We start from the raw sequence: 20,697 nt of genomic DNA on the forward strand, positions 1-20,697 counted from the left end.
AATGGTGCATGTATATGTATTAGAATGGATTGCTTTAAGGTCAGTATATAATAGAATGGATTGCTTTAAGGTCAACTCTGCACTTATGGTGTATATGCTTGCTTGCCATTCTCACTTTTATCAAAAATCTTTCCTCTCTCTCTCTCTTTGGGTTATTCCTTATAAGAAAAAAATTTTTGACAGGAAATACATGTTTCTCTTTATGTAAAATTTACTGCAGGTAATAAAGATGTCAAGCTATCAAGACTATAACAGAAAAAATTATTTGAGACTTAAATCTAGATCTCTACTAAACCTACAAACATTACAAAAATAAGTTACCTTGTAAAAGAGCTGGCGTATTTCTTCCTCAGTATACCCAGGAGACTCTCTGGATATTGCCCATTTAACTTTCACTTTATGCCCTACTTCAATATCCTTTGTTGTACGCTCTTTTTCATTAACCCCTGGTGCTTCTGCAAAAGAAAAAAAAAAAAAAAAGGAACCTTATTTTCTATTAGATGGATAAACATGTATCAATTGTCATATTGTACTAAATAACTGCTCTCTAAATAGTACAAAATAAAAGTTTGTGGATATATAAAGTATCCCCTTCAACAACAATAAGTAACAAAAAAGTCTGCAAAACATTAAGAGAAATTTTACCTCTTAGTTCTCTTTCCACTTCTTTGTTCAATTTTTCTAATTCTTCTTCAATTATACGCTGCCCTTCCTCTTCCAAGCGTTTCAATTCACGGCGGAATCTTTGGAAAATAAAAAGGTATTTTTTAGCACACACTATAATCATTCAGAGTAAGGTAAATTGTTAGAATGAGAAAAAAGTCACAGATCTCTCATCAACAGGGAGAATTTATAAAGCATCTCAAGTAAATGTTGCAAGTCAGTAATTTTTTCAGAGGTTTCCATGGAGCTTCCAAGCATGCCACTACATCTTACACTAAATCTTATCACCCATGGATAATAAACATTGCCCATAGGAGTAGTTATCATTTGTGGCTCATCAAAGACTGAAGATGATTGGGAAACCAATTTTACTACCGCAAATAATGGACAAAACCATTTTCATCTGACCACTAATGCAACCCCGTAGATTTGAGTGACCTGAGAGTTTGGTCCTTAGTTACCTAACGGACAGGCTTGTGAACCTTTTTGTTACCCACATGTGTTTAAAGCCATTATACTCAGGGGCAGGAGGTTCCAAGGTAACATCTATCACAGCATCTCTCTATCAGGAAGGACTTTGCCAACAGTCAAGAAAGACTGTTTTTATTATCTCTTCTAGCTATTTAACAGCTACTATCAAGAACTTTTAGGACTTTACCTTAAAGAAAGAAGGGAATTAATCTTATTTTTAAATACATCCTAGATTCAAACATCTGCAGCCTCTAGTTTGAGAAATCCTGCTGACATCTCCAAGAAGTCTCCACCCTAGAGAATCCAGGTGAAAAAGTCACAGGTAAAAGGTCACAGAAAAAAAGTCACAGGAAAAAGTCCCAGGAAAAAAAAAAAGTCACATTAATCTTTCCTAGATAGTGACCCCCAAGGGCTTTAAACCGATATGTAACCATGCATCCACCTTTGCGGCGTGTTTAGTGCAAGCCCATTGAGGAATTTTTTTTTAACGTGGTATGTATCCACCTTTACGGCATGATTAGTACAAGCCCGTTGGGGATTACAGTAAACATATACAAAAGACTGTAAATATCATAAAGACAATGACCCCACAAGAAATATTGTGGATTTTTCCTTGTGATTTTATTACCAGCCACCATAAATTAATGTGAGTTTTTTCCTGTGACTTTTTTCCTAGCCAAAATTGACTTTTTTCCCTGTGACTTTATTTCCAGCCACCACCCTAAATTACAATAGGTCACAGTTTCTAGCTTTGGTCCTCTTGCTCTGATAAGGTGTGAACAGACATGAATGTAAGTTGTTCTACTTGGTGTTCAATGACAACTAAAAGCATATGCAAAGCTGCAACAGTTAAACCATAGGTTACAGAAATCTACACCAGAGGTTACAAAGGCTGTAGAAATATCTTTGCTAACAAAAACCAGCCATCCAAAGAATGAGATAAATGAATGGCTTTGGAATGAGTCATGATTGAATTATTGGCTCTTACTTCATCATTAGACAGAGAAGACTCAAAGCTAGCACACAGTACTCTACTCTTCTTGCCATCTCTGAGTCATGGAGATATGCTTCTACAAACTTGGATGTGAATTTTCTGTAATATCTAAAGCTTACTTCTCCAACTCTACTGCACTGTACTTTGTTATCTAGCACGAAGTTCACGAGCAACTTGTCCTAAGCACTGTAACTGTGTTCATAAATGATGATCTACAAAAACAGAATATAATCTTTTAAATCAACATTTATTTTTTTCACTTCAGCTAAAATCTGGAAAAAGTCATACCACTTTTAGAAAAAGATCATGTGGCTCACGTAGATTAAAGAATGTGCTTATGGTACCTTGTGTCTCCAGTAGTTAACTGAATCATTCTTAGGACAACCTGATTCAGCTGCAACAGAACCAAAGAGTTGGGAGAAGGCCTTCACTTAAAAAAGTATAGAGTTTGTATTTAAAAAATAAATTTTGTTGTTAAAAATTATAACTGTTCCACAACAAACCCATCAACTTGAACAAAGCCTGAACAGCAGCTTAGCACAAGGCATGATGAACTGCTGGTGCTCTGAAGGCGAAAATATTCAGAAGGGACAAATGAACTGAGCAGAGACCAAAGTCTCCAAGAGGAATAGGGTGTCAAGAAATGGAATGGAATACTGTCTGCAAAAACTGAGTGTGGGAGCCCAAGCAAGAGGAGTACCAACCTTTTGAAAATAACCCAAGCTTCAATGGCTAATGAAATGAGGATGAATTTCTAAAGCAGCAGCACATTCTCAAGACAGGCTCTCATGAAAGAAAGAGAGAAAACCTGCACTTAAGGTGCTGGCCCAGTAGTTGAGTCAATCTCAAGGTACTAATAGAGGTAATGAAGTGAAACCATCCCAAGGTGATGCCTTGTAAAACAAAAACATCTCTGGGCAATGAAAAATAAATAATTTATACACACACACACACACACACACACACACACATATATATATATATATATATATATATACATATATAATATACACACACACACACACACACACACACATATATATATATATATATATATATATATATATATATATATATATATATATATATATATATATATATATATATATATATATATATATATATATATTTCTAATTTCAAGGAGGTTCATGGGGGAAATGCATTTTGTTAAAAAAAAAAAAAAAGTACATCACTAACTTCATTTTGCTAATAAACAAACAGGACTACAATAGATTTACTGTACTGTATAGTCTAAGGCATTTTAGAATAAATATTTCAAGTAATAAGTTTACAATCAAAATCAGTTTGCTAAATGTAAGGTGGGTCTGTTGTATATAGTACCTGACAATTCTATATTTCAACAAATGATTTTCTTAGTATCTGACAATTCTATATTTCAACAAATGATTTTCTAAGTCTTTCAATTTTGTATAGGTAACCCACAGACAGGTGATTCTGGACAAGACTTGGAATAGATTATGTAAACAAAGTGAATGACAATACTTCTCTTATCTGATTCAACTTACATTCACACAGACTTTATACAACTCCACACTCCTTTCTATACTATGATTCTGACACATTACTAGATCCGTAGATGTTGTCAGCTTGTATTAGAACTTTGTCTGCTGGGAATGTTCTGTTAATGAAATCACAGTTTAACTTCCATAAAAGTTAATTTGCAATAAACAATAGTGACAACACCTGAATATATTATATTAAAGTAATGGTTTCAACTGATATGAGATTAAATCATTGTAATATGGGGGAAGAGATAAGTTACTGACAGAACACAATAATTAAAATTTTTATTAAAATAATGTTAATTATAAAAAATGTTATTCATATCTCTATTCACAATAATCTCTAGCAGATTAAGAAGCAACTGTACCGTACTTGTAAAGTTGATTAAAATATATTGGCCTTGATTCTGAAAAACTGCTTGCAACCAACCAGTGATGTAGAACTTTAAAATACCTTTCTTCTTCAGATATATGTGGGTGCGCCTGGGCCCTGCGTTCACGTTCTTCTAGATCTGACCTGAGCTTTTGTGTCTTGACATCAGCCTCTCGAGCTCTGATTTTAGCAGCTTTCCGTGCTTTCAATACCTTGTCGTAAGCTTTACGTGCCCCTGTAACAGAAAAACCGAATGAATACAAATGTGTAAAACAATGTCTTTTGAATGGTCTCCATGTATTGGATCTCCTGAGGATTTGGATCATCACAGGCTCCTTATTTTTATATAACAAATACTGTAGCCTTTCATGCACTGTCTCTGCAAAAAACTCGACGCCCTACACACTTGGCAGTATCAATTAAGCTGTATTTATGAAAAAATACTTTATTTTCTATTTTATATTAGATATATAAATATAACTTTTTATTGCATTTTTTGTTATCCAAATCCTCATTTTAATATCATAAGTTTATCATTTCAGGAGGAAATAATGAAGGTTTGCCCATAATTAGCTAGTTTGGCCAATGTAAATCTCTAAGTACAGAATGTGAAGAGAAGCACTGATGATGAAAGTGTCTAGATGGAACCCATGGCTGTGATGTGAATGACATTGTGTAAATTCTCAAGGGAGCTTCATTTGCATGTGTAAACTCGATCACTGGAGATAGCAAACTTTGTGGAGATGTAAATGAGTGCTGGAAGGAATGGACTCATAAAATGTAAATGCCAATTGCATTAGCACTGAAAGAAGCTACAGATGCACTTGTCAGCAAGGGTATACAGGGATGGTTTCCAGTGCTTTGATGTTACGGAGTGTTTTCACAGGACAGATGTCTGTCATAATTTTGCTGATTACAAAAACAATGAGGACAGCTATCTCTGTTCATGTTGAGGGGGATTTACTGTAAATGGAATTTTGGGAAATGTTGATCGTTTACCTGTACAGTATACTGTATTGTGGTGTTTTCCCAAGAAAAAATGCATATATTTGAGACTCTATTGTCTTGACCTGCTGTGATAGACAATAAACATTTTCTGTATTGAGGGTTTATTTTGGGGTAATAAATATTCAAAATTTAAAGTACTGTACTGTAATTGCATGTGTTACTAGGTTAAAACCCATATTCAGAATAAACTACGGCAGTTAACTTAAGAAATATTTTATTCCACTTAATTGTATTTTCTTTGACGGCCATCCAAATTTAAATATGAAAGAAAGAAACATATTTTTGCTAAGCAGAGTATGTTCTTAGCTTTAAGTTAGCCGATTGGTTAGGTAGGTTTGTATACCATACACTAATTGTATACCATACATTAATTGTACTTAAACATTCTAGCATAAAAAATTTATCCATGACCTGGGGTCTCTGATTTGATATATAAAAACATAGCTCTCAGGCCAAGCACTGGTGCACTGTCAATCATTCAGTGCTTAAGGTGAAAACTGGTAGCTGGAGTGGTTGGACAGCAAGATGGAGGAAAGGAAGTACACAAGGTAAGGTAAAAGGTTAAACAGTGGGTGTGGCTAAGGGCTGAAGGGTATCAGCAAGCAACCTTCAGTAATGCCTACAGTATACCACATGAGGTGCATTGATGCCACTACATTCCTAACAGAGACCTGGAATCTCTAAGCAATTAAATAAAATAAAAAATGATGGTAGAAAATCTGCAATTTATAAACAAAATCATGTTTCCTATCACAACCAACTGGTTTATACTGTACTGTATTTAATTTCTAAAACTTGGGTCATGTGCAAGACGTAGGCTCTAAGTTCAAAAAACAGAAGAAAATCTGAAGAAGTAAGCTAATAATTATAATCAACATAAAGAATAAATATGAATAAAGCATCCATAATTCCTTGTACTTGCCTGGATCAAGCAATATCTCTAGAATTTTCTTCAGTCTATCAAACTCTTTGGCTGCATCGGGGTTGTCTGGGTTTTTATCGGGATGGCATTTAAGGGCTTTCTTCCTGTATGATTTTTTGATCTGGAAGGAAAGTCAAAATTCTAAGTCAAAAGTCAGAAGGTTAAGCTGAACCTACCAGTTTAAAAAAATAATGATATCTGTTCCCGACACCTTCAATTTCTTTCAGAATGCTGTAAAAATTCAAATAAAAAAATGACATTTCTATACTAAAATAAAGTTTTATATATACTTACCAAGTAATTACATTGCTATTAGTTCCTTACTTTTCACGGCAGCTTAAGTTTTAAAAATTTCGCTGTAACGCTCATATTGTTTTGGTGTAGGCAAACGACGTCGGCAAATTTCGGGGAAGAATAGCTACAACCGGCTCAGGTATTCAATTCGTTCATGCACAATGTCCATTAGAGGGGAGGCGGGAGGGCTCCGATCATGTAATTACTTGGTAAGTATATATAAAACTTTATTTTATTATAAAAAGTCATTTTTATATAAGTAACTTACCAAGTAACTGCATTGCTGAACCCTACAAAGAAAGGAGGTGGGATACATGGACACTAACTACTCAAAAACACTCAGTAATGGAGATGAATTTGAAACAGATAGGCAGCCAGCATTTGTAACCTTACCTGTTGAGAGAGCTACAGCAGACAGGTACTGCCTCTGGTCGGTGCTCATCATCAACCTGTAGTGGTGCAGCAGTAAAGCTATGAATCGCCTCTACTTTAGTGGGTGCTTTGCCACCAAGGAGTACTCCAATGGTTGCCAAAGCATTTTACAAAAGAATGTGCCTTTGCCCTGGGCGCAGTACAAGAAAAAATTTTTCGACCAAATATTGTTACCTACACCTTACATAAAATACCAAACCCAACCACAAGGAGATAATGACTGGTGGGTACTCCAGGTACATAGTACCCCCAGGCTCCCAAACTCAATCACCTAAAATCAAGACAAGGAGACAGAGAAAAAGGAGACATGCTCCTACCCTTCCTTCCTCAGTAACAAGCCAGCCACGGAGAACGGTCCTATTGTACTGCAATTTTCATGAGTGGTTTCTACATCACGCAAATAATGAGAGGCAAACACAGATCTGCGCTTCCAGTACATAGATTGAAGTACTGTATAGCCAACAGTGAGAGATTGCATTTAAAAGCCAGTGAAGTGGTGACTGCCCTGACTTCGTAGACTTTAACTTTCAACAAAGATGAGGCCTCTTCCTGAACTCCCCTGTGGGATTTAAAGATCAACTTCTCTAAGAAGGAAGGATAACACGTTCTTCGACATAGAACGAGATGGGTTCTTTACGGAACACCAGGGGTTATGAGAGGAACCTCTGATGCTCTTAGTCCTCTCCATGTACCATTTTAAGGCTCTGACTGGACAGAGAACTCTCTCCTGGTCTGTAGGTCCCAGGATATCTGTAAAGTTCTTGATAGAGAACGAACGGCGCCAAGGATTGGCTGGGGTTTCGTTCTTCACAAGAAATCCAAAGGTAAACATGCAGAACGCATCACCTTGTGAAAAGCCAACCTGCTTGTCCAAGGCCAGTAATTCACTAACTGTTTTGGCTGTCACTAGAGCAACCGAAAAGAGAGTCTTCCTCGTTAAGTCTCTCAAGGAAGGTGTATGAAGAGGCTCGAAGGGAGGCCCTGAGAGCCAACGAAGCACGACGTCTAGGTTCCAAGGAATAGAAGGCAGTCTGTGTTCCCTTGAAGTATCGAAAGGTTTAATCAAATCACTAGATCCTGACTTGTTGCAAGATCCAAACCTCTGTGCTTATAGAGAGAATTGAGCATGGATCTACAGCCTTTAATAGTCGAAGTTGCTAGTCCCCGAAAGACTTCAGGAAGATTAAAAAAATCGGCTATTTGAGCTAAAGTTGTCTCAGAAGACAAGATACTGTGTCTTCAACACCAGTCACGAAAAACTGACCACTTAGCCTGGTAGACGTTGGATGAAGATTGTCATCTACAGTTTGGCAATAGCCTTCGCAGCTGCCTTTGAAAACCCTTTTGCTCTGACAAGCTTCCTGACAGCCTGAAGCCTGTCAGAGCGAGAGTGGACAAGCCTTGATGATAGCGGAGGAAATGAGTTTGTTTGAGAAGACTTCGACGCTGTGGAAAAGTCTTGGGGAGTCCACTGTGAGGCTTAGAAGGTCTGGGAACCATTCCCTCTGCAGCCAAAATGGGGCCACTAGTCATCAACGAGTTGCCGCGAGATTGAAACTTGTTGATGACTTCCCTCACCATACTGACTATCGGGAAGACATACATGTCCACGTCGGACCAGTCCTGGAACATTGCATCTGTTGCCCAAGTCAGAAGGTCCGGAACTGGTGAGCAATACAGGGGAAGACGATGATTCTTCGACGTCGCAAACATGTCTGTCGACGGCCTCCCCCACCGTTTCCACAGGTCGGTGCACACCTGCGGATTCAGCATCCACTCCGTCAGTAGGACCTGTTTGCGGCGACTCAACTCATCTGCAAGAATGTTCGTCTTGCCCTGAATGAAGTGGGTAACAATCCAAGTAGGCTGTTCTGGGCCCAAACGAAAAGATCTCTGGCCGCTTGGCAAGGAGGGAAAGAGTGACTGCCTCCCTGGTTCCTTACGTAGGCCAGCACCGTCATGTTGTCCAAGTGGCCTGCAATTATTTTGCTGTATGTCACTGAAGCAAAATGCTGAAGAGCCAGATGTATCGCTTTCAACTCCTTTACACTGATGTGGAGCAATCTTTCTTCTTGCGACCATGCCCCTGAAACTTTCAAGTCCTGTAAATGAGCTCCCCATCCCAGGTCTGAAGTGTCTGAGAACAAGGTTAGGCTTGGGTTCAGAGGGAATAAAGACTTCCCTACCAGGAATCTCTCTTCTCCCAGCCACCACCGAAGGTCCTCTTTGATTTCGGGAGTAATGGGGAAGACAAATGAGTCTGGAGATGTCTTCCTGCGCCAGCTGTCCTTCAGGAGAATAATGTCAGCCCTGTTGACTCCAACAAAAATATACATCTGGTTATTTATTACAAGAGCAGAAAGACAAGCAGCCTGGTTATGCGTAACAACCCAGCCCCCCCTCAGCAGGACCCCTTGAAGAAAACCAACGTGGTATACCGGTACTCATGCCCCGTCCGAGGATGCCTCGGTTCTTACATCGGTATGACCACCATGCGTTTCTCCAAGAGGATTTCCTGCCACGCCCAAGAGGGGGCTATCTTTAATCATGCCAGGACCGTCCATAACCAGAGAATAGCAAGAAAAGACATAATCACGAACATCGAAATAATTGACCGAACTACCGACCACCGCAGCCTACGCCTCTTGGAAGCATTGCACATTGGGAAGGAGAAACCAACACTCAACATTACACAAGAAACCTTTCTCCTCCCCACGGCAGCCAGGAGACATGCACCGAGCGATCCTCATAGCGAACGAGCGAATCAAAATTCGGCATCCGAGGATCAAAATTCTTCTCTTCATCCTCAGCACTACAACGCCGCTCGCACGCAAGACGAAAACCGAACATCGACTTGGATGAGAAGGCTCCGCCCGAGGGTACATGCCCCGGGCAGCCAATCATAATTCAGGACCGATCAAGACCCCCCCTATAAATACCAACCCGAGCACCTCGTTTCTTCAGACCTTCTGCAACCACGTCCAGAGGATGACCAACGAGCTGGTTGAAACATGTCGACAGTACCTAGAATAGAACCTGAACCCAGACGAACGATTTCTGATTGGATGTTTTAATAAAAGACTTCCCATATTCCGCACACTATCCTTTTCCAACATGAATATCGGCCAGTTACTGACTAATATCGCTGAGCCTGAAAAGCGAATCATAAGGAAGATAGAAAAGACACTATATAAGATAAATTCGCATAATACAGCCATCCTTTCTAAGAAGACCTGTTTAAAAGAGGGTCTACTCCCTTCAAATAATAATACTCTAAGATTAAATAACACGTAACTCAAACAGAGAGAGAGAGAGAAACTGGTTTTCTCCCCTCCATTCAGGATGAACCTGACCCCATTAAAGCGAAGACAGATGCTCAGAACTGATACTACTGAAATATTAAAATTATATATAAGTGTTTCAGGATGATAGTACAAGTATTTTTAGAGGGTGCATTTTATGATAAAATAATGATTTACGGTACGTAATAATTTTCAATTATTAATATTACGTTTAATAAGATTAAATAATCAACATAAAATAAAAATAATAAATCTCTCTATCTCTCCCTCTTATTTAGATGACAGAACTTTTCTGACATATGTAATGTATACATATGTTTCTTTTGTATGATAAATAAATGATTTACCTAATAAGTACCAATTTTCAAATATTAAGATTAACCCTTCAATGCTGACTGGACGTATTTTACATTGACGAAAATTGTCTGTCGGGTGCCAAGTGGACGTAAAATACGTCGACTACAAAAAGTTCTTTTAAATATTCGCGGAAAAATACTAATAGGCCTAGTTTGCAAAAAATTTTAAATCACTTGCCTTGAGGGATGCTGGGAATTCACAGATCACGCTTTTGTTTTGTTTACAAGCGTGATCCAGCTGCGCATGCGTGAATTTCTTTCTTCTCCCACTAGAAAGCATCAGCAACGCATCTCAGAAATTCTTTTGTCACTTTGTCGTAATTTTTGCACCATTTATATTAGCCGTTACATAAGGTTTTATATGTGAAAATGTGCGCAATTTCATGTAGAATACAACAAAAAATAACTCATGGTTGTAGCTTTTATAAGTTTTGAAATATTTCCATATCAATCACGATAAGTGCCAAAATTTCAACCTTCGGTCAAATTTGACTCGACTGAAATGGTTGAAAAACACAATTGTAAGCTAAAAATCTTACATTCTAGTAATATTCAATCATTTACCTTCATTTTGCAACAAACTGGAAGTCTCTAGCACAATATTTCGATTTATGGTGAATTTTTCCTTATGTCCGCGTGCTAACTCGGCCGAAAATCTCAGAAATTCTTTCGTCACTTTGTCGTAATTTTTGCACCGTTTTATATTAGCCATTACATAAAGTTTTATATATGAAAATGTGCGCAATTTCATGTAAAATACAAAGAAAAAAACCATGGTTGTAGCTTTTATCAGTTTTGAAATATTTTCATATAAATCACGATAAGTACCAAAATTTCAACCTTCGGTAACTTTGACTCGACCGAAATGGTCGAAAAACGCAATTGTAAGCTAAAACTCTTACATTCTAGTAATATTCAATCATTTACCTTCATTTTGCAACATATTGGAAGTCTCTAGCACAATATTTTGACTTATGGCGAATTTTTGAAAAAAAATTTTTCCTTGCGTCCGTGCGCTGTAACTCAGCCGAACATCTCAGAAATTGTCACGTTGTCATAATGTTTGCACCGTTTTATATTAGCCTTTACATAAAGTTTTATATATGAAAATATATATGTGTAATTTCATGTAGAATACAACAAAAAATAATTCATGGTTGTAGCTTTTTTCAGTTTCGAAATATTTTCGTATAAATCACAATGTGCCAAAATTTCAACCTTCGGTCAACTTTGACTCGACCAAAATGGTCGAAAAATGCAATTGTAGGCTAAAACTCTTACATTCTAGTAACATTCAATCATTTACCTTCATTTTGCAACAAATGGGAAGTCTCTAGCACAATACAGGGTATTTCGATTTATGGTGAATTTTTGAAAAAAACTTTTTTTTACATCCGTGCGTTACGAATTCATGCATCATTTTGTAATAATATTTTCTCTGTGTTGCTTTGATCGTTTTACAATTTGTTATATACCAAAATCATCGCAATTTAGTGTACAATACAACGAAAAAAAAAATAACTCATTAGCTTTAACAATTTTGCTCACAGCGCGATTTGTATACAATTATATATGAAATTTTTTTCCGCGCTGTCATATATTTCAATATTTATATATGATAATGATATTTTTTTCATTTCTGATGGTTGCATAATAAACTTCAGGCAATGACAAAAAAAGGAACCAAAAATGAACTCTTAATCTTAAAAACTAAGCGTACTGTGATTTTTTGAAAAAAACTTTTTTTCCGCTTCGGTGCTAACTCCCGAACACCGCCGGCATTCGGCAGACACTTTTGTAAATAGAGGCTCGGCGTTTAAGGGTTAATAAGATTAAATAATAATAATAATAATAATAATATATAGTATATTATTATTATTATTATTTAATCTTATTAATCTTAATATTTGAAAATTGGTACTTATTAGGTAAATCATTTATTTATCATACAAAAGAAACTTACATATGTATTACATATGTCAGAAAAGTTCTGTCATCCAAATAAGAGAGAGAGAGAGAGAGAGAGATAGAGAGATTTATATATACATATACATATATATACTGTATATATATATAATGTATATATGATATTTGCCATGCATTTGTGTAGTAAATTTTTTAACATTTTAAACAAACAAATAGTGATTCACAGTCTTTTATTCTCGACTTGAGAGAGGAGGGAGGGTAAATGTCAATTTACTTGACAGTTTGACATATTGACCGGAGGGGAAGGAGTGTTGCCCTCAGAAGCTCTCAGGAAAAGATACTGTTTGTGTGTGTGTGTGTGTGTGTGTGTGTGTGTGTGTTCATAGTGTTTTAAAAATGTGTAGTACAGTAAAGGTATTACATCTTTGGAAGACAAAAAACAAACATATAAATTTTTTTGTTGTCAGGGAGATTAAAGAGCTAAACACTCCTCTCTCTCTCTCTCTCTCTCTCTCTCTTTCTTCCTTTCTTTCTTTCTCTCCCTCTCTCTCTCTCTTTCTTTTGCCCCAGCTAGCCTTGTTGAATATAAGGGTACTAATGTTTAAGATGACTGAAATTATATTAATAATATAATTTCAAAGATTAATACAGTAATAGGATAATAATTTAAGGTATATTTGATGTAGGATGATACTTTAAGTATACATTTGGTATTTGAACTTTCAAGATGGGCAGTTATAAGCATTTTTAGAAGGGGGTAGCAAGTATTTACAGATTTTTACTATTTGCGGGGTTTGTCTGGAACGCATCCCGCGTGAATACGGGAGGTTTACATCTCCTTTCTGCCAAAAGAGAAGGAGGGGTGCAGAAGGTGGCCTTGCCAATATCCCTCTATTGGCCAACCAATCCCCAATATGAGACAAAGCCTTCTTCGAGGAACAGGAAAGGAACCATCTTCGGCAGGTTAGAGGAGCCTGTGGGTTATCGCATCATAAATGCTGAGAACAGAGATGAAGGGGCCAAAAGGGAGAAGAAAGTCAGATAGCTGAAGAGAAAGAACTTCAATAAGGAGGCATAAGCCGACATTGGTTCATCTTTCTATACATCTTCCGCGGATGAGACTGAAGAAGCTAAGTCCTTTTGTTCTTGCACTATACTTTAAGGCTTCTTTAAAAGGTTCAAGATGTTATCGAGATGACGATGAATTGGTTCCAGAGAGGAGTCTAGTCGAAACTGGCTGCGTTGGAAGATCAGAAGCAGTGGTACGCGTTCGGTGAGATTTCACAGGGATGTATGATGATCAGGCACTAAATGATGGTCGGCGCGCTTGGCTCGGACAGTGCACTCACCTCCACTCGGGTGCTCAAAATCCACTGCCCCAAAGTATGTAACTGGGCGTTTGACTGCTATCGAACGTTTGAAATGCACATTAGTATCAACAAATGGCTGCTTGATATCAGCCGAACGCCTAGCGCCTGACAAGCGATCAACCACAATGTTGTCTGCCCTCACTGTGTGCTCAGCCAACACTAAACGCACCCCTACCGGGCGCTCAGCTGACACTGCCCAATCAGTGCTCTTCTTAGATGAGCGTTGCAGTATAAACAGCTCGGGAGACATCGGGGGGTCTTTTTGGTCTCAGAAGCTACAAAAAGGTTCATGAGTCCAAACCAGATCTCTGGAAAGCTTACAAGGGAGCAGAGGAACGCGTTCAAGAGCTGCCAACCTTTTCAACAGTCTAGAAATGTCCGAAAAGCACCAACTGCACCTCCTATCCACTCTGGAATCGGAACCACTCGACGATAAAGTGTGCACATCCATTCGCACACCTTTCCAATGGCTGTCCGGTGAGTCCTGGGAACGGTCAGCAGGCTCGATTGAGGGGGCAACTACCCATGGGCAAACCACACCGACCTCCCTTGGACATTCGGTTTGCCTCCTCCCAGGTTTAGGTGAGTTTGACAGGGACCTAGGTCTAGGAGCGTCGGCAGGACGAGTAGCCAATTCCACTGACACGACATCTGTGCTAACACTTTTTCCACTCAACTGATTTATCAAGATCTTAATGGAAGCGCCCAACTGGGTTACGGTATCCACCATATCACTAAATTTCTCATCTACTTGGGCTTCAAGGCTGGGTAAGGCACTGGGCTTGGAAGGTAGGGAGCCAGGTAAAGGAGTTACAGGTAAAGATAGAGGACTTGGAATAGAGGGAAAAGCTGTCATAGGAGTCGAAAGGACAGACACCTCTGGAGAATGCTGCAACCTAACCTCGGCTTTAGCAGCCGCCTTTCTCTCTGTCTCTTTGAAGTCTCACTAAATGAGAATTTACAGTCTTCCATTTCCCCTGATCCCACTCCTTATACTTGTCACATTAATGTCAGGAGAACAATTTTGCCCTCTACAAGAGGTGCAGATAGTATGAGTGTCATACTTAGCAAATGTCAGTCTCGTCTTGCAGCCCTTGCTGCAACACCTAATACTATGAGCACTCGATTCTGACATATTCAGTCACAATTAAGGAAAAAGCTGATTAGTGCTACCAAAAACTACAATGTCCGCAAACAACCGTGAAAACAAACCAAAACAAAAGCTACCTAGCGACCGATGTTCAGCCAACGACGAGTGGCAGGAACAAACTGAATACCTCAACTGGTTGTACCTATTCTTCCCAGAAAGTGGGCGGGGTCTGTTACCTACACCAAAACAATATGGCCCCTATGGCGAAATTTTTAAAACTTACGCTGCCGAAAAAATTAGGAACTAATAGCAGTGTAATTACAGGCAGTCCCCGGTTATCGGCGATCTGGTTTTATGGCGGTTGTCTAGTGACGACAATAACCGAATTTTCGACACCAATCTCCAGTTATCGGCACCATTCCCCCGTTTATCGGCACTGATCCCCACTTATCAGTGGCGCTGATCCCCAGTTATTGGTGCTGATAACCAGATATTGTTGCCGATAACTAAGGATCGGCGCTATTATCGCTGATTTTCGGTTATTGTCACACTGTCGGGAACGGAACGCCCGCCGGCAGCCGGGGACTGCCTGTACTTGGTAAGTTACTTATATAAAACCAAATTGTTATAAGAAGATAGATACCCTTCCCAAATTTATTTATGAATGATTATATTAAGTTTCCATGTAATTATGAGGAAGCTCTTTTTATAATCTACATATTCTATTACTTAGATTACGGTACCTATGTGTATTTCATTTAATTAAAAACTGCCATTAACACCAGCAATGTAAATAAACCTGAAAATTTTAAATAAAAATTGGAGACACTGAGTTTACATAATTACCATGATAAAGGTTGGAAGATTAAACGGAAGTTCTTCGTGATTCTTTTCAAAGATTACGAGTTCCAAATGACAATAAAGTCCCTCTGGATATAATAATATACAGACCCATTACCCACCAACTCACACCAGCAGGTGATATTTGAGAATGTAAATTTTACTCAGATTTGAATTTCAAGGAATTATCAAAATTGAGTTACTGACAGTTTTGGATTGTTTGATGTCTAAATAAACATAACCTGATGTGTTACAGCTAAAAAAATAAATTTAGATGGGTTTTCTGACAATTTTTTTCATTACTTTTATTGCCCTGTGAGTGACAAATTATTGTAAAACTTGTAAATAATTTTCTAATCCCATTTAGTTCAAAATAATGTACATACTTGCATTACCCACTTAAATGTCTCCGTTTTCTCTAGTGATACCATCAAGGAAAGCCTAACATCAAGAGTAACTAGCTCAAATTTTTCATTTTTTCTTGGTACTTATCAAAGTGGCACCACACATGTTCTGTGCTAAACAATTTACTGTATATATAATATTTTTTTTTTGTTTCTTGACTTATTTCTACAGTTTTGTATTTACTGACTAATGTTTACAGTAAAATATTTATGATATAATGTATATATCAACATGCTATATGCAGATATACACACCCTGTACAGACATATGCAAATGAATAGCAATCTTCCTCATCACTATTCACATTCACAGAATTTATGCTATCATAAGTGAAATAATTTCTAAATCAATTTATTTTTTTGTCTGTTCATGAATAAAAAATATGTAAGCATATGGAAACGTTTCCTTCAGAAGTGTCATGCACAGACACAGTGTATATACTTCATAAATCATGTCAATTTTTTGTCATAATAGGAGCAAAGAAGAGATGTATTATAAGATAACTATATACAAACTATAAACTTTAAGAGAACTGAAAAGATATAAGAAATTGGAACAAAAGGCAAGCGCCTCCATTGGAGAAATGTCACGAATGTCAATCACCCAAGAGGAAACCATGCAGGAAGCACATTTCTTTTCATCTGATCATTTCAAGGGATAATTCTTACATGAATAAATGCTATAAATGCAAAAATCAGCTTTCTACCTATAAAAGTTTCATAGTTATTATCATACAGTATAAGCCAAAAAAATAAAAACTTTTTTTTTCTCAAAAAACAGTTAATGAACATATCTCAAAGACTGAACAAAATTCAATGAAACTTTCACAGCTTTAGTATAAAAACTGTATATATCTTTGGTCTCATGTAAGGAATACTGTTTTAGACTGCAACTTTTTTTTTATGCATGTTATTTATGAAAAATGACACCAGTTTCTTTTTTTAATTGTAAAATTTATAAACTCAGAGGTCAAATTTTGTGATTTCCTTAGGCTTGTATTTTCAGTATTAGTTGTTTAATAAGTGGTAAAAAATTTGAATCAAATCCCTTCAATCATAAAGCAGCAATGCTCCCCTACTATATAATGGGGTCTTATGGCATTGGCGAGTCCCTTAAATTATGTTTTAACTAGTGATTATACAGTTAAGATCTGAGTAACTATGGAAACTTGACAGACTTGGACTACACTGATAATGCTGTTTTATTATGCACAATAGCTTAAAGGTAAAAGTGCAGAAGTGTTGCAAACACTATTTCCGAGGATTGTAGCCAGCTTAAAAGCTGATCAAAGAACAATTTCAACAAGGACACATCCTAACCTATATTCCCTCAACCTAACCTTAACCTAGGACTCCATGTCCTGACTTGGCCCCTGACTTGTGCATAACTGTTTAGCAACATTATTTGGTGGTTAATACTAATAAGCCTAAAGACATGCATGCATATTTTTTCAACTGCTCATCATGTGATTTATGCATTTCTGCACCTCCTATTATACTGTTTGACTTTAATACAACAACTTACAAATGGAGTTTTTATGTTGTGATCTTTCACTTCCTTAGTACACCTACTACAAAACTCATACTAAAAGCTATGGTAAATTTACTATTACTGAGATATATGGCCCAAAATCTTTAGTTTATGTTTTACCATTTATTCCCATGAGGATAATATTAACTATAGCCTAGTGCCCATGAGAGTGGTTATGGTACTGAGGTAAAAATTTACCATTCCTGTTAGTGCAGTACACTTGTTTTGTTTTCTCCAATAGCCTACCCCTAACCAAAAACCATGATTTCTCATTACAGTCACCCATTAGCTAACTGCTGGATAGCCCACAGGCGTAAGCCTAAGGGGTGAGGTTAAAAAGAAAAGCTTGGCTTACACCCAAAACAATGGTCATAAGTGCAAGAAACATGAAACGAGGGCCCTGACAAGATATTGCCTATGATCCTCGCAGGTTTGGCCTACTGGACGTGAAATAAACGTAAGCTATAAGCCTACTGTAGGCCGGGCCTAGGCTGTACCTACCAGCTACCCCACGCATATACAAATCATGCGGTGTGTGTATGAAGAGTTTTTACATCCTAATTCATACTAACTAAGCATAAAATTTGATGGGAAAAATAGGCTACATCTACGCTTGGCTGTCATAGCCTACCCTACCTCTTTTTCGCCAGCGTCAGTTTTCAGATCTAAAATTTCGTAGAAGTCGAGCTTCGTAAGGTCTTGCTCGATCTTTTGAGACATTGTGCTCTGTTGGGTTAAATTAAATATCAGTCTGCTGAATTAAAGTGAAAAACTGTTGAAAGACTCAAGCGTTGAGACACTTCACATGCAACAAATGTCACTGGGCCAGAGATCATAGGCAGTGAGGTAAGTCTAACGAACGTTTTGTTTACGATGGATCGTTCTCTATGACACTTCATGAATGATACTCGACGTGAGCGATTTCCTACTAATATGATATTGTACTTCACAATAAACAAACTATAATTCTTATGTACACGTTTAAAAAAGACTACACAATAACTATTATTTTTTTTACTTCATACCGTGCGGCTCATAAGTTACACAGAAACATTATTTATTTATATGTATATAATAAACACACATATATGTATACACACACACACACACACACACACACACACACACACACACACACATATATATATATATATATATATATATATATATATATATATATATATATATATATATATATAATCACTTATGTGACAATAAATTCAGCTAAGACAATACACTTTCAAGGTGCAATTATTGTACCTTGAAAATGTGTTGAAATGATATGAAAGCGCTTGATACTTCTCTCTTTTATTATTCCTGTGTCCTTACGACACAATTCACCCCTATGTTGGATGCACACTCATGTTCCCTGGATATTACAGTGACTCCTTTATAAACCCATATTTCATGCTATTTATTCTTCCTCTTCTAGCTCTTCTTTTTCACCCTTTCTGAAATAAATATTCTTCTCACCAACCTACTATTGTTCATTCTTTCCACAAGACCAAGCCATCTCAAAATTCTCTGGACCACGCTTTCACATGCGCTAACATTTTGACTGCATTTATGTATTCCCAACTTTCTTGTCCATATGCTGCATATACTACAAAACTGTTCATCTCGGCAGCTTCAACCAGCTTTTCTTTTTAGCCGTTACTTCCCAAACAATTCAAGTCTCTAGGTCCTGCACACACCTTTCTCGCCCTGCCTATTCTGTAATTTTTCTTCTCTCGTCTTATAATCATCCATCATATTTCCCCAAAATCCTCGTACGAATCAGTTATTTCCAATCTTCTACCATTTATACTAACATTCTTTGCTCCCTCTTCTGCGGTTCATTTATCCGCATAAAAATACTCTCGCTCACATACTTATATTTACCCTGTGTTCTCTTCTTGCAAAACTTCCAAATTCTCTTACTAGTCCCTGCATTTTCTCCCCACTATCTCCATTTGCAAACATTAACGAATAAGAGGAGGAGGAGGAGGAGGAGGAGAAGGAGGAGAAGAATGAAAGGAGAAAGAGAAAGAAAGGGAAGTGAGGAATAGAGGAAGGAAAGAGAAGAGGAAAAAGAGGATGTAGGAATTAAGAGTAAAAAAGGAAAATAAGGAAGAAAGGGAGTTGGAAAGAACTAAAAAATCGAAAGGTTGGGAAAGAAAAGGAGAATGAGTGGAAGAATGTGACATAGGAAGATTAGAAGTAATGAAAGCCAAGACAACAAAAGAGTTAGAGGAAGAAAAAAAGAGATGGTGGAGAGAGGAGGGGAAGAATAGAACAGAAATGGAAGGAAATAGATGTGGAGAAAGAGAAGAAATGAGGAGAAATAAAATAAGGAGGGGAGATCAGAAATGGTAAGGAGAAAGAGGAGAAGTAAAAAGAAATTGAGGAGATATTAAAAGGAAGTAGGAAACTGAAGAGATGGAAGAAAGATAAAGGCAGGAAGCAATGGAAGAGAGGAAGAAAAGAATCTGGAGGAAGAAGAAACATGAAGGGAAAATGAAACGACAAGGAAAAAGGGAAAAGAAGAGGAAAATAAGAGGAAGAAATGGGGAAAACATCCAAGATGGAGAAATGGAAAAAAAAAAGAAACAAGGCGGGAAAAGAAGCAGAAAGATGAGGAAAGACGGGAGGAGATGAATGACGAGGATCAAGATGGGGGCGGGAAAGGGATTAGCAAGTGAGAAAGTATAGGAGAAAGGTTAGTGAGACGGAGAACGAAGAGAAAGACTAAGGATCAGAGGAGAAGGATAAAAAGATAAAAAGAAAACATGAGAAATGAGAAAGAAAATAGAGACAGAAGGGGGTAAAGGAAGATCAAGGGGAAGAAAAGGTGAGAAATAAAGATGATTAGCTGCAGAAAAGAAAGGGGAAGTAAAATATGGAAGATAAGTAAGGAATGTAGAATGACAAAGAAAACAGGAAGACAAAAGGGGGGGGGGGGTGGAGAGAAAGAAGGAAATGGGGAATAAGACGAAGAGGAAAAAATAGATAGGAAAGATATAATAGCTATGAAAAGCTGAATTTTGCCCGGTTCTTTTTTCTGTATATTGCAGATACCACTGAAACTGGAAATAAAAATTCTATATTTCCCAAACCAATAATTCAAGTTGCAATCATTCAATTAAGTTTTTACGGTAAAATCTGGTTAACTTACCAATTATTTTACATCATTTAAACCTGATACCCACAGATCTTGA

General features: G+C 37.4%; 1 protein-coding gene across 4 annotated transcripts in view; it reads right to left on the reverse strand.

The window, feature by feature from the left end:
- Positions 1 to 18,403, reverse strand: part of LOC136848695 (dnaJ homolog subfamily C member 17) — a 38,676-nt gene extending 20,273 nt beyond the window's left edge. For 3 of the 4 annotated variants that reach the window (XM_067121202.1, XM_067121203.1, XM_067121204.1), the window contains exons 1-5: positions 18,137 to 18,355; positions 5,956 to 6,076; positions 4,107 to 4,260; positions 646 to 743; positions 322 to 455 (exon numbers count right to left, since the gene is read on the reverse strand). In XM_067121202.1, the coding sequence (XP_066977303.1) occupies positions 322 to 455; positions 646 to 743; positions 4,107 to 4,260; positions 5,956 to 6,076; positions 18,137 to 18,220 (591 nt within the window). In that variant the 5' untranslated portion in view covers positions 18,221 to 18,355. Of the gene's footprint in view, positions 1 to 321; positions 456 to 645; positions 744 to 4,106; positions 4,261 to 5,955; positions 6,077 to 18,136 lie in introns of all 4 variants that reach the window. The other variant, XM_067121201.1, reaches the window with a different exon arrangement.
- Positions 18,404 to 20,697: the final 2,294 nt, after the last annotated feature.

The sequence above is a fragment of the Macrobrachium rosenbergii genome, chromosome 19, assembly GCF_040412425.1.
Source record: "Macrobrachium rosenbergii isolate ZJJX-2024 chromosome 19, ASM4041242v1, whole genome shotgun sequence".
NCBI lineage: Eukaryota > Metazoa > Arthropoda > Malacostraca > Decapoda > Palaemonidae > Macrobrachium > Macrobrachium rosenbergii.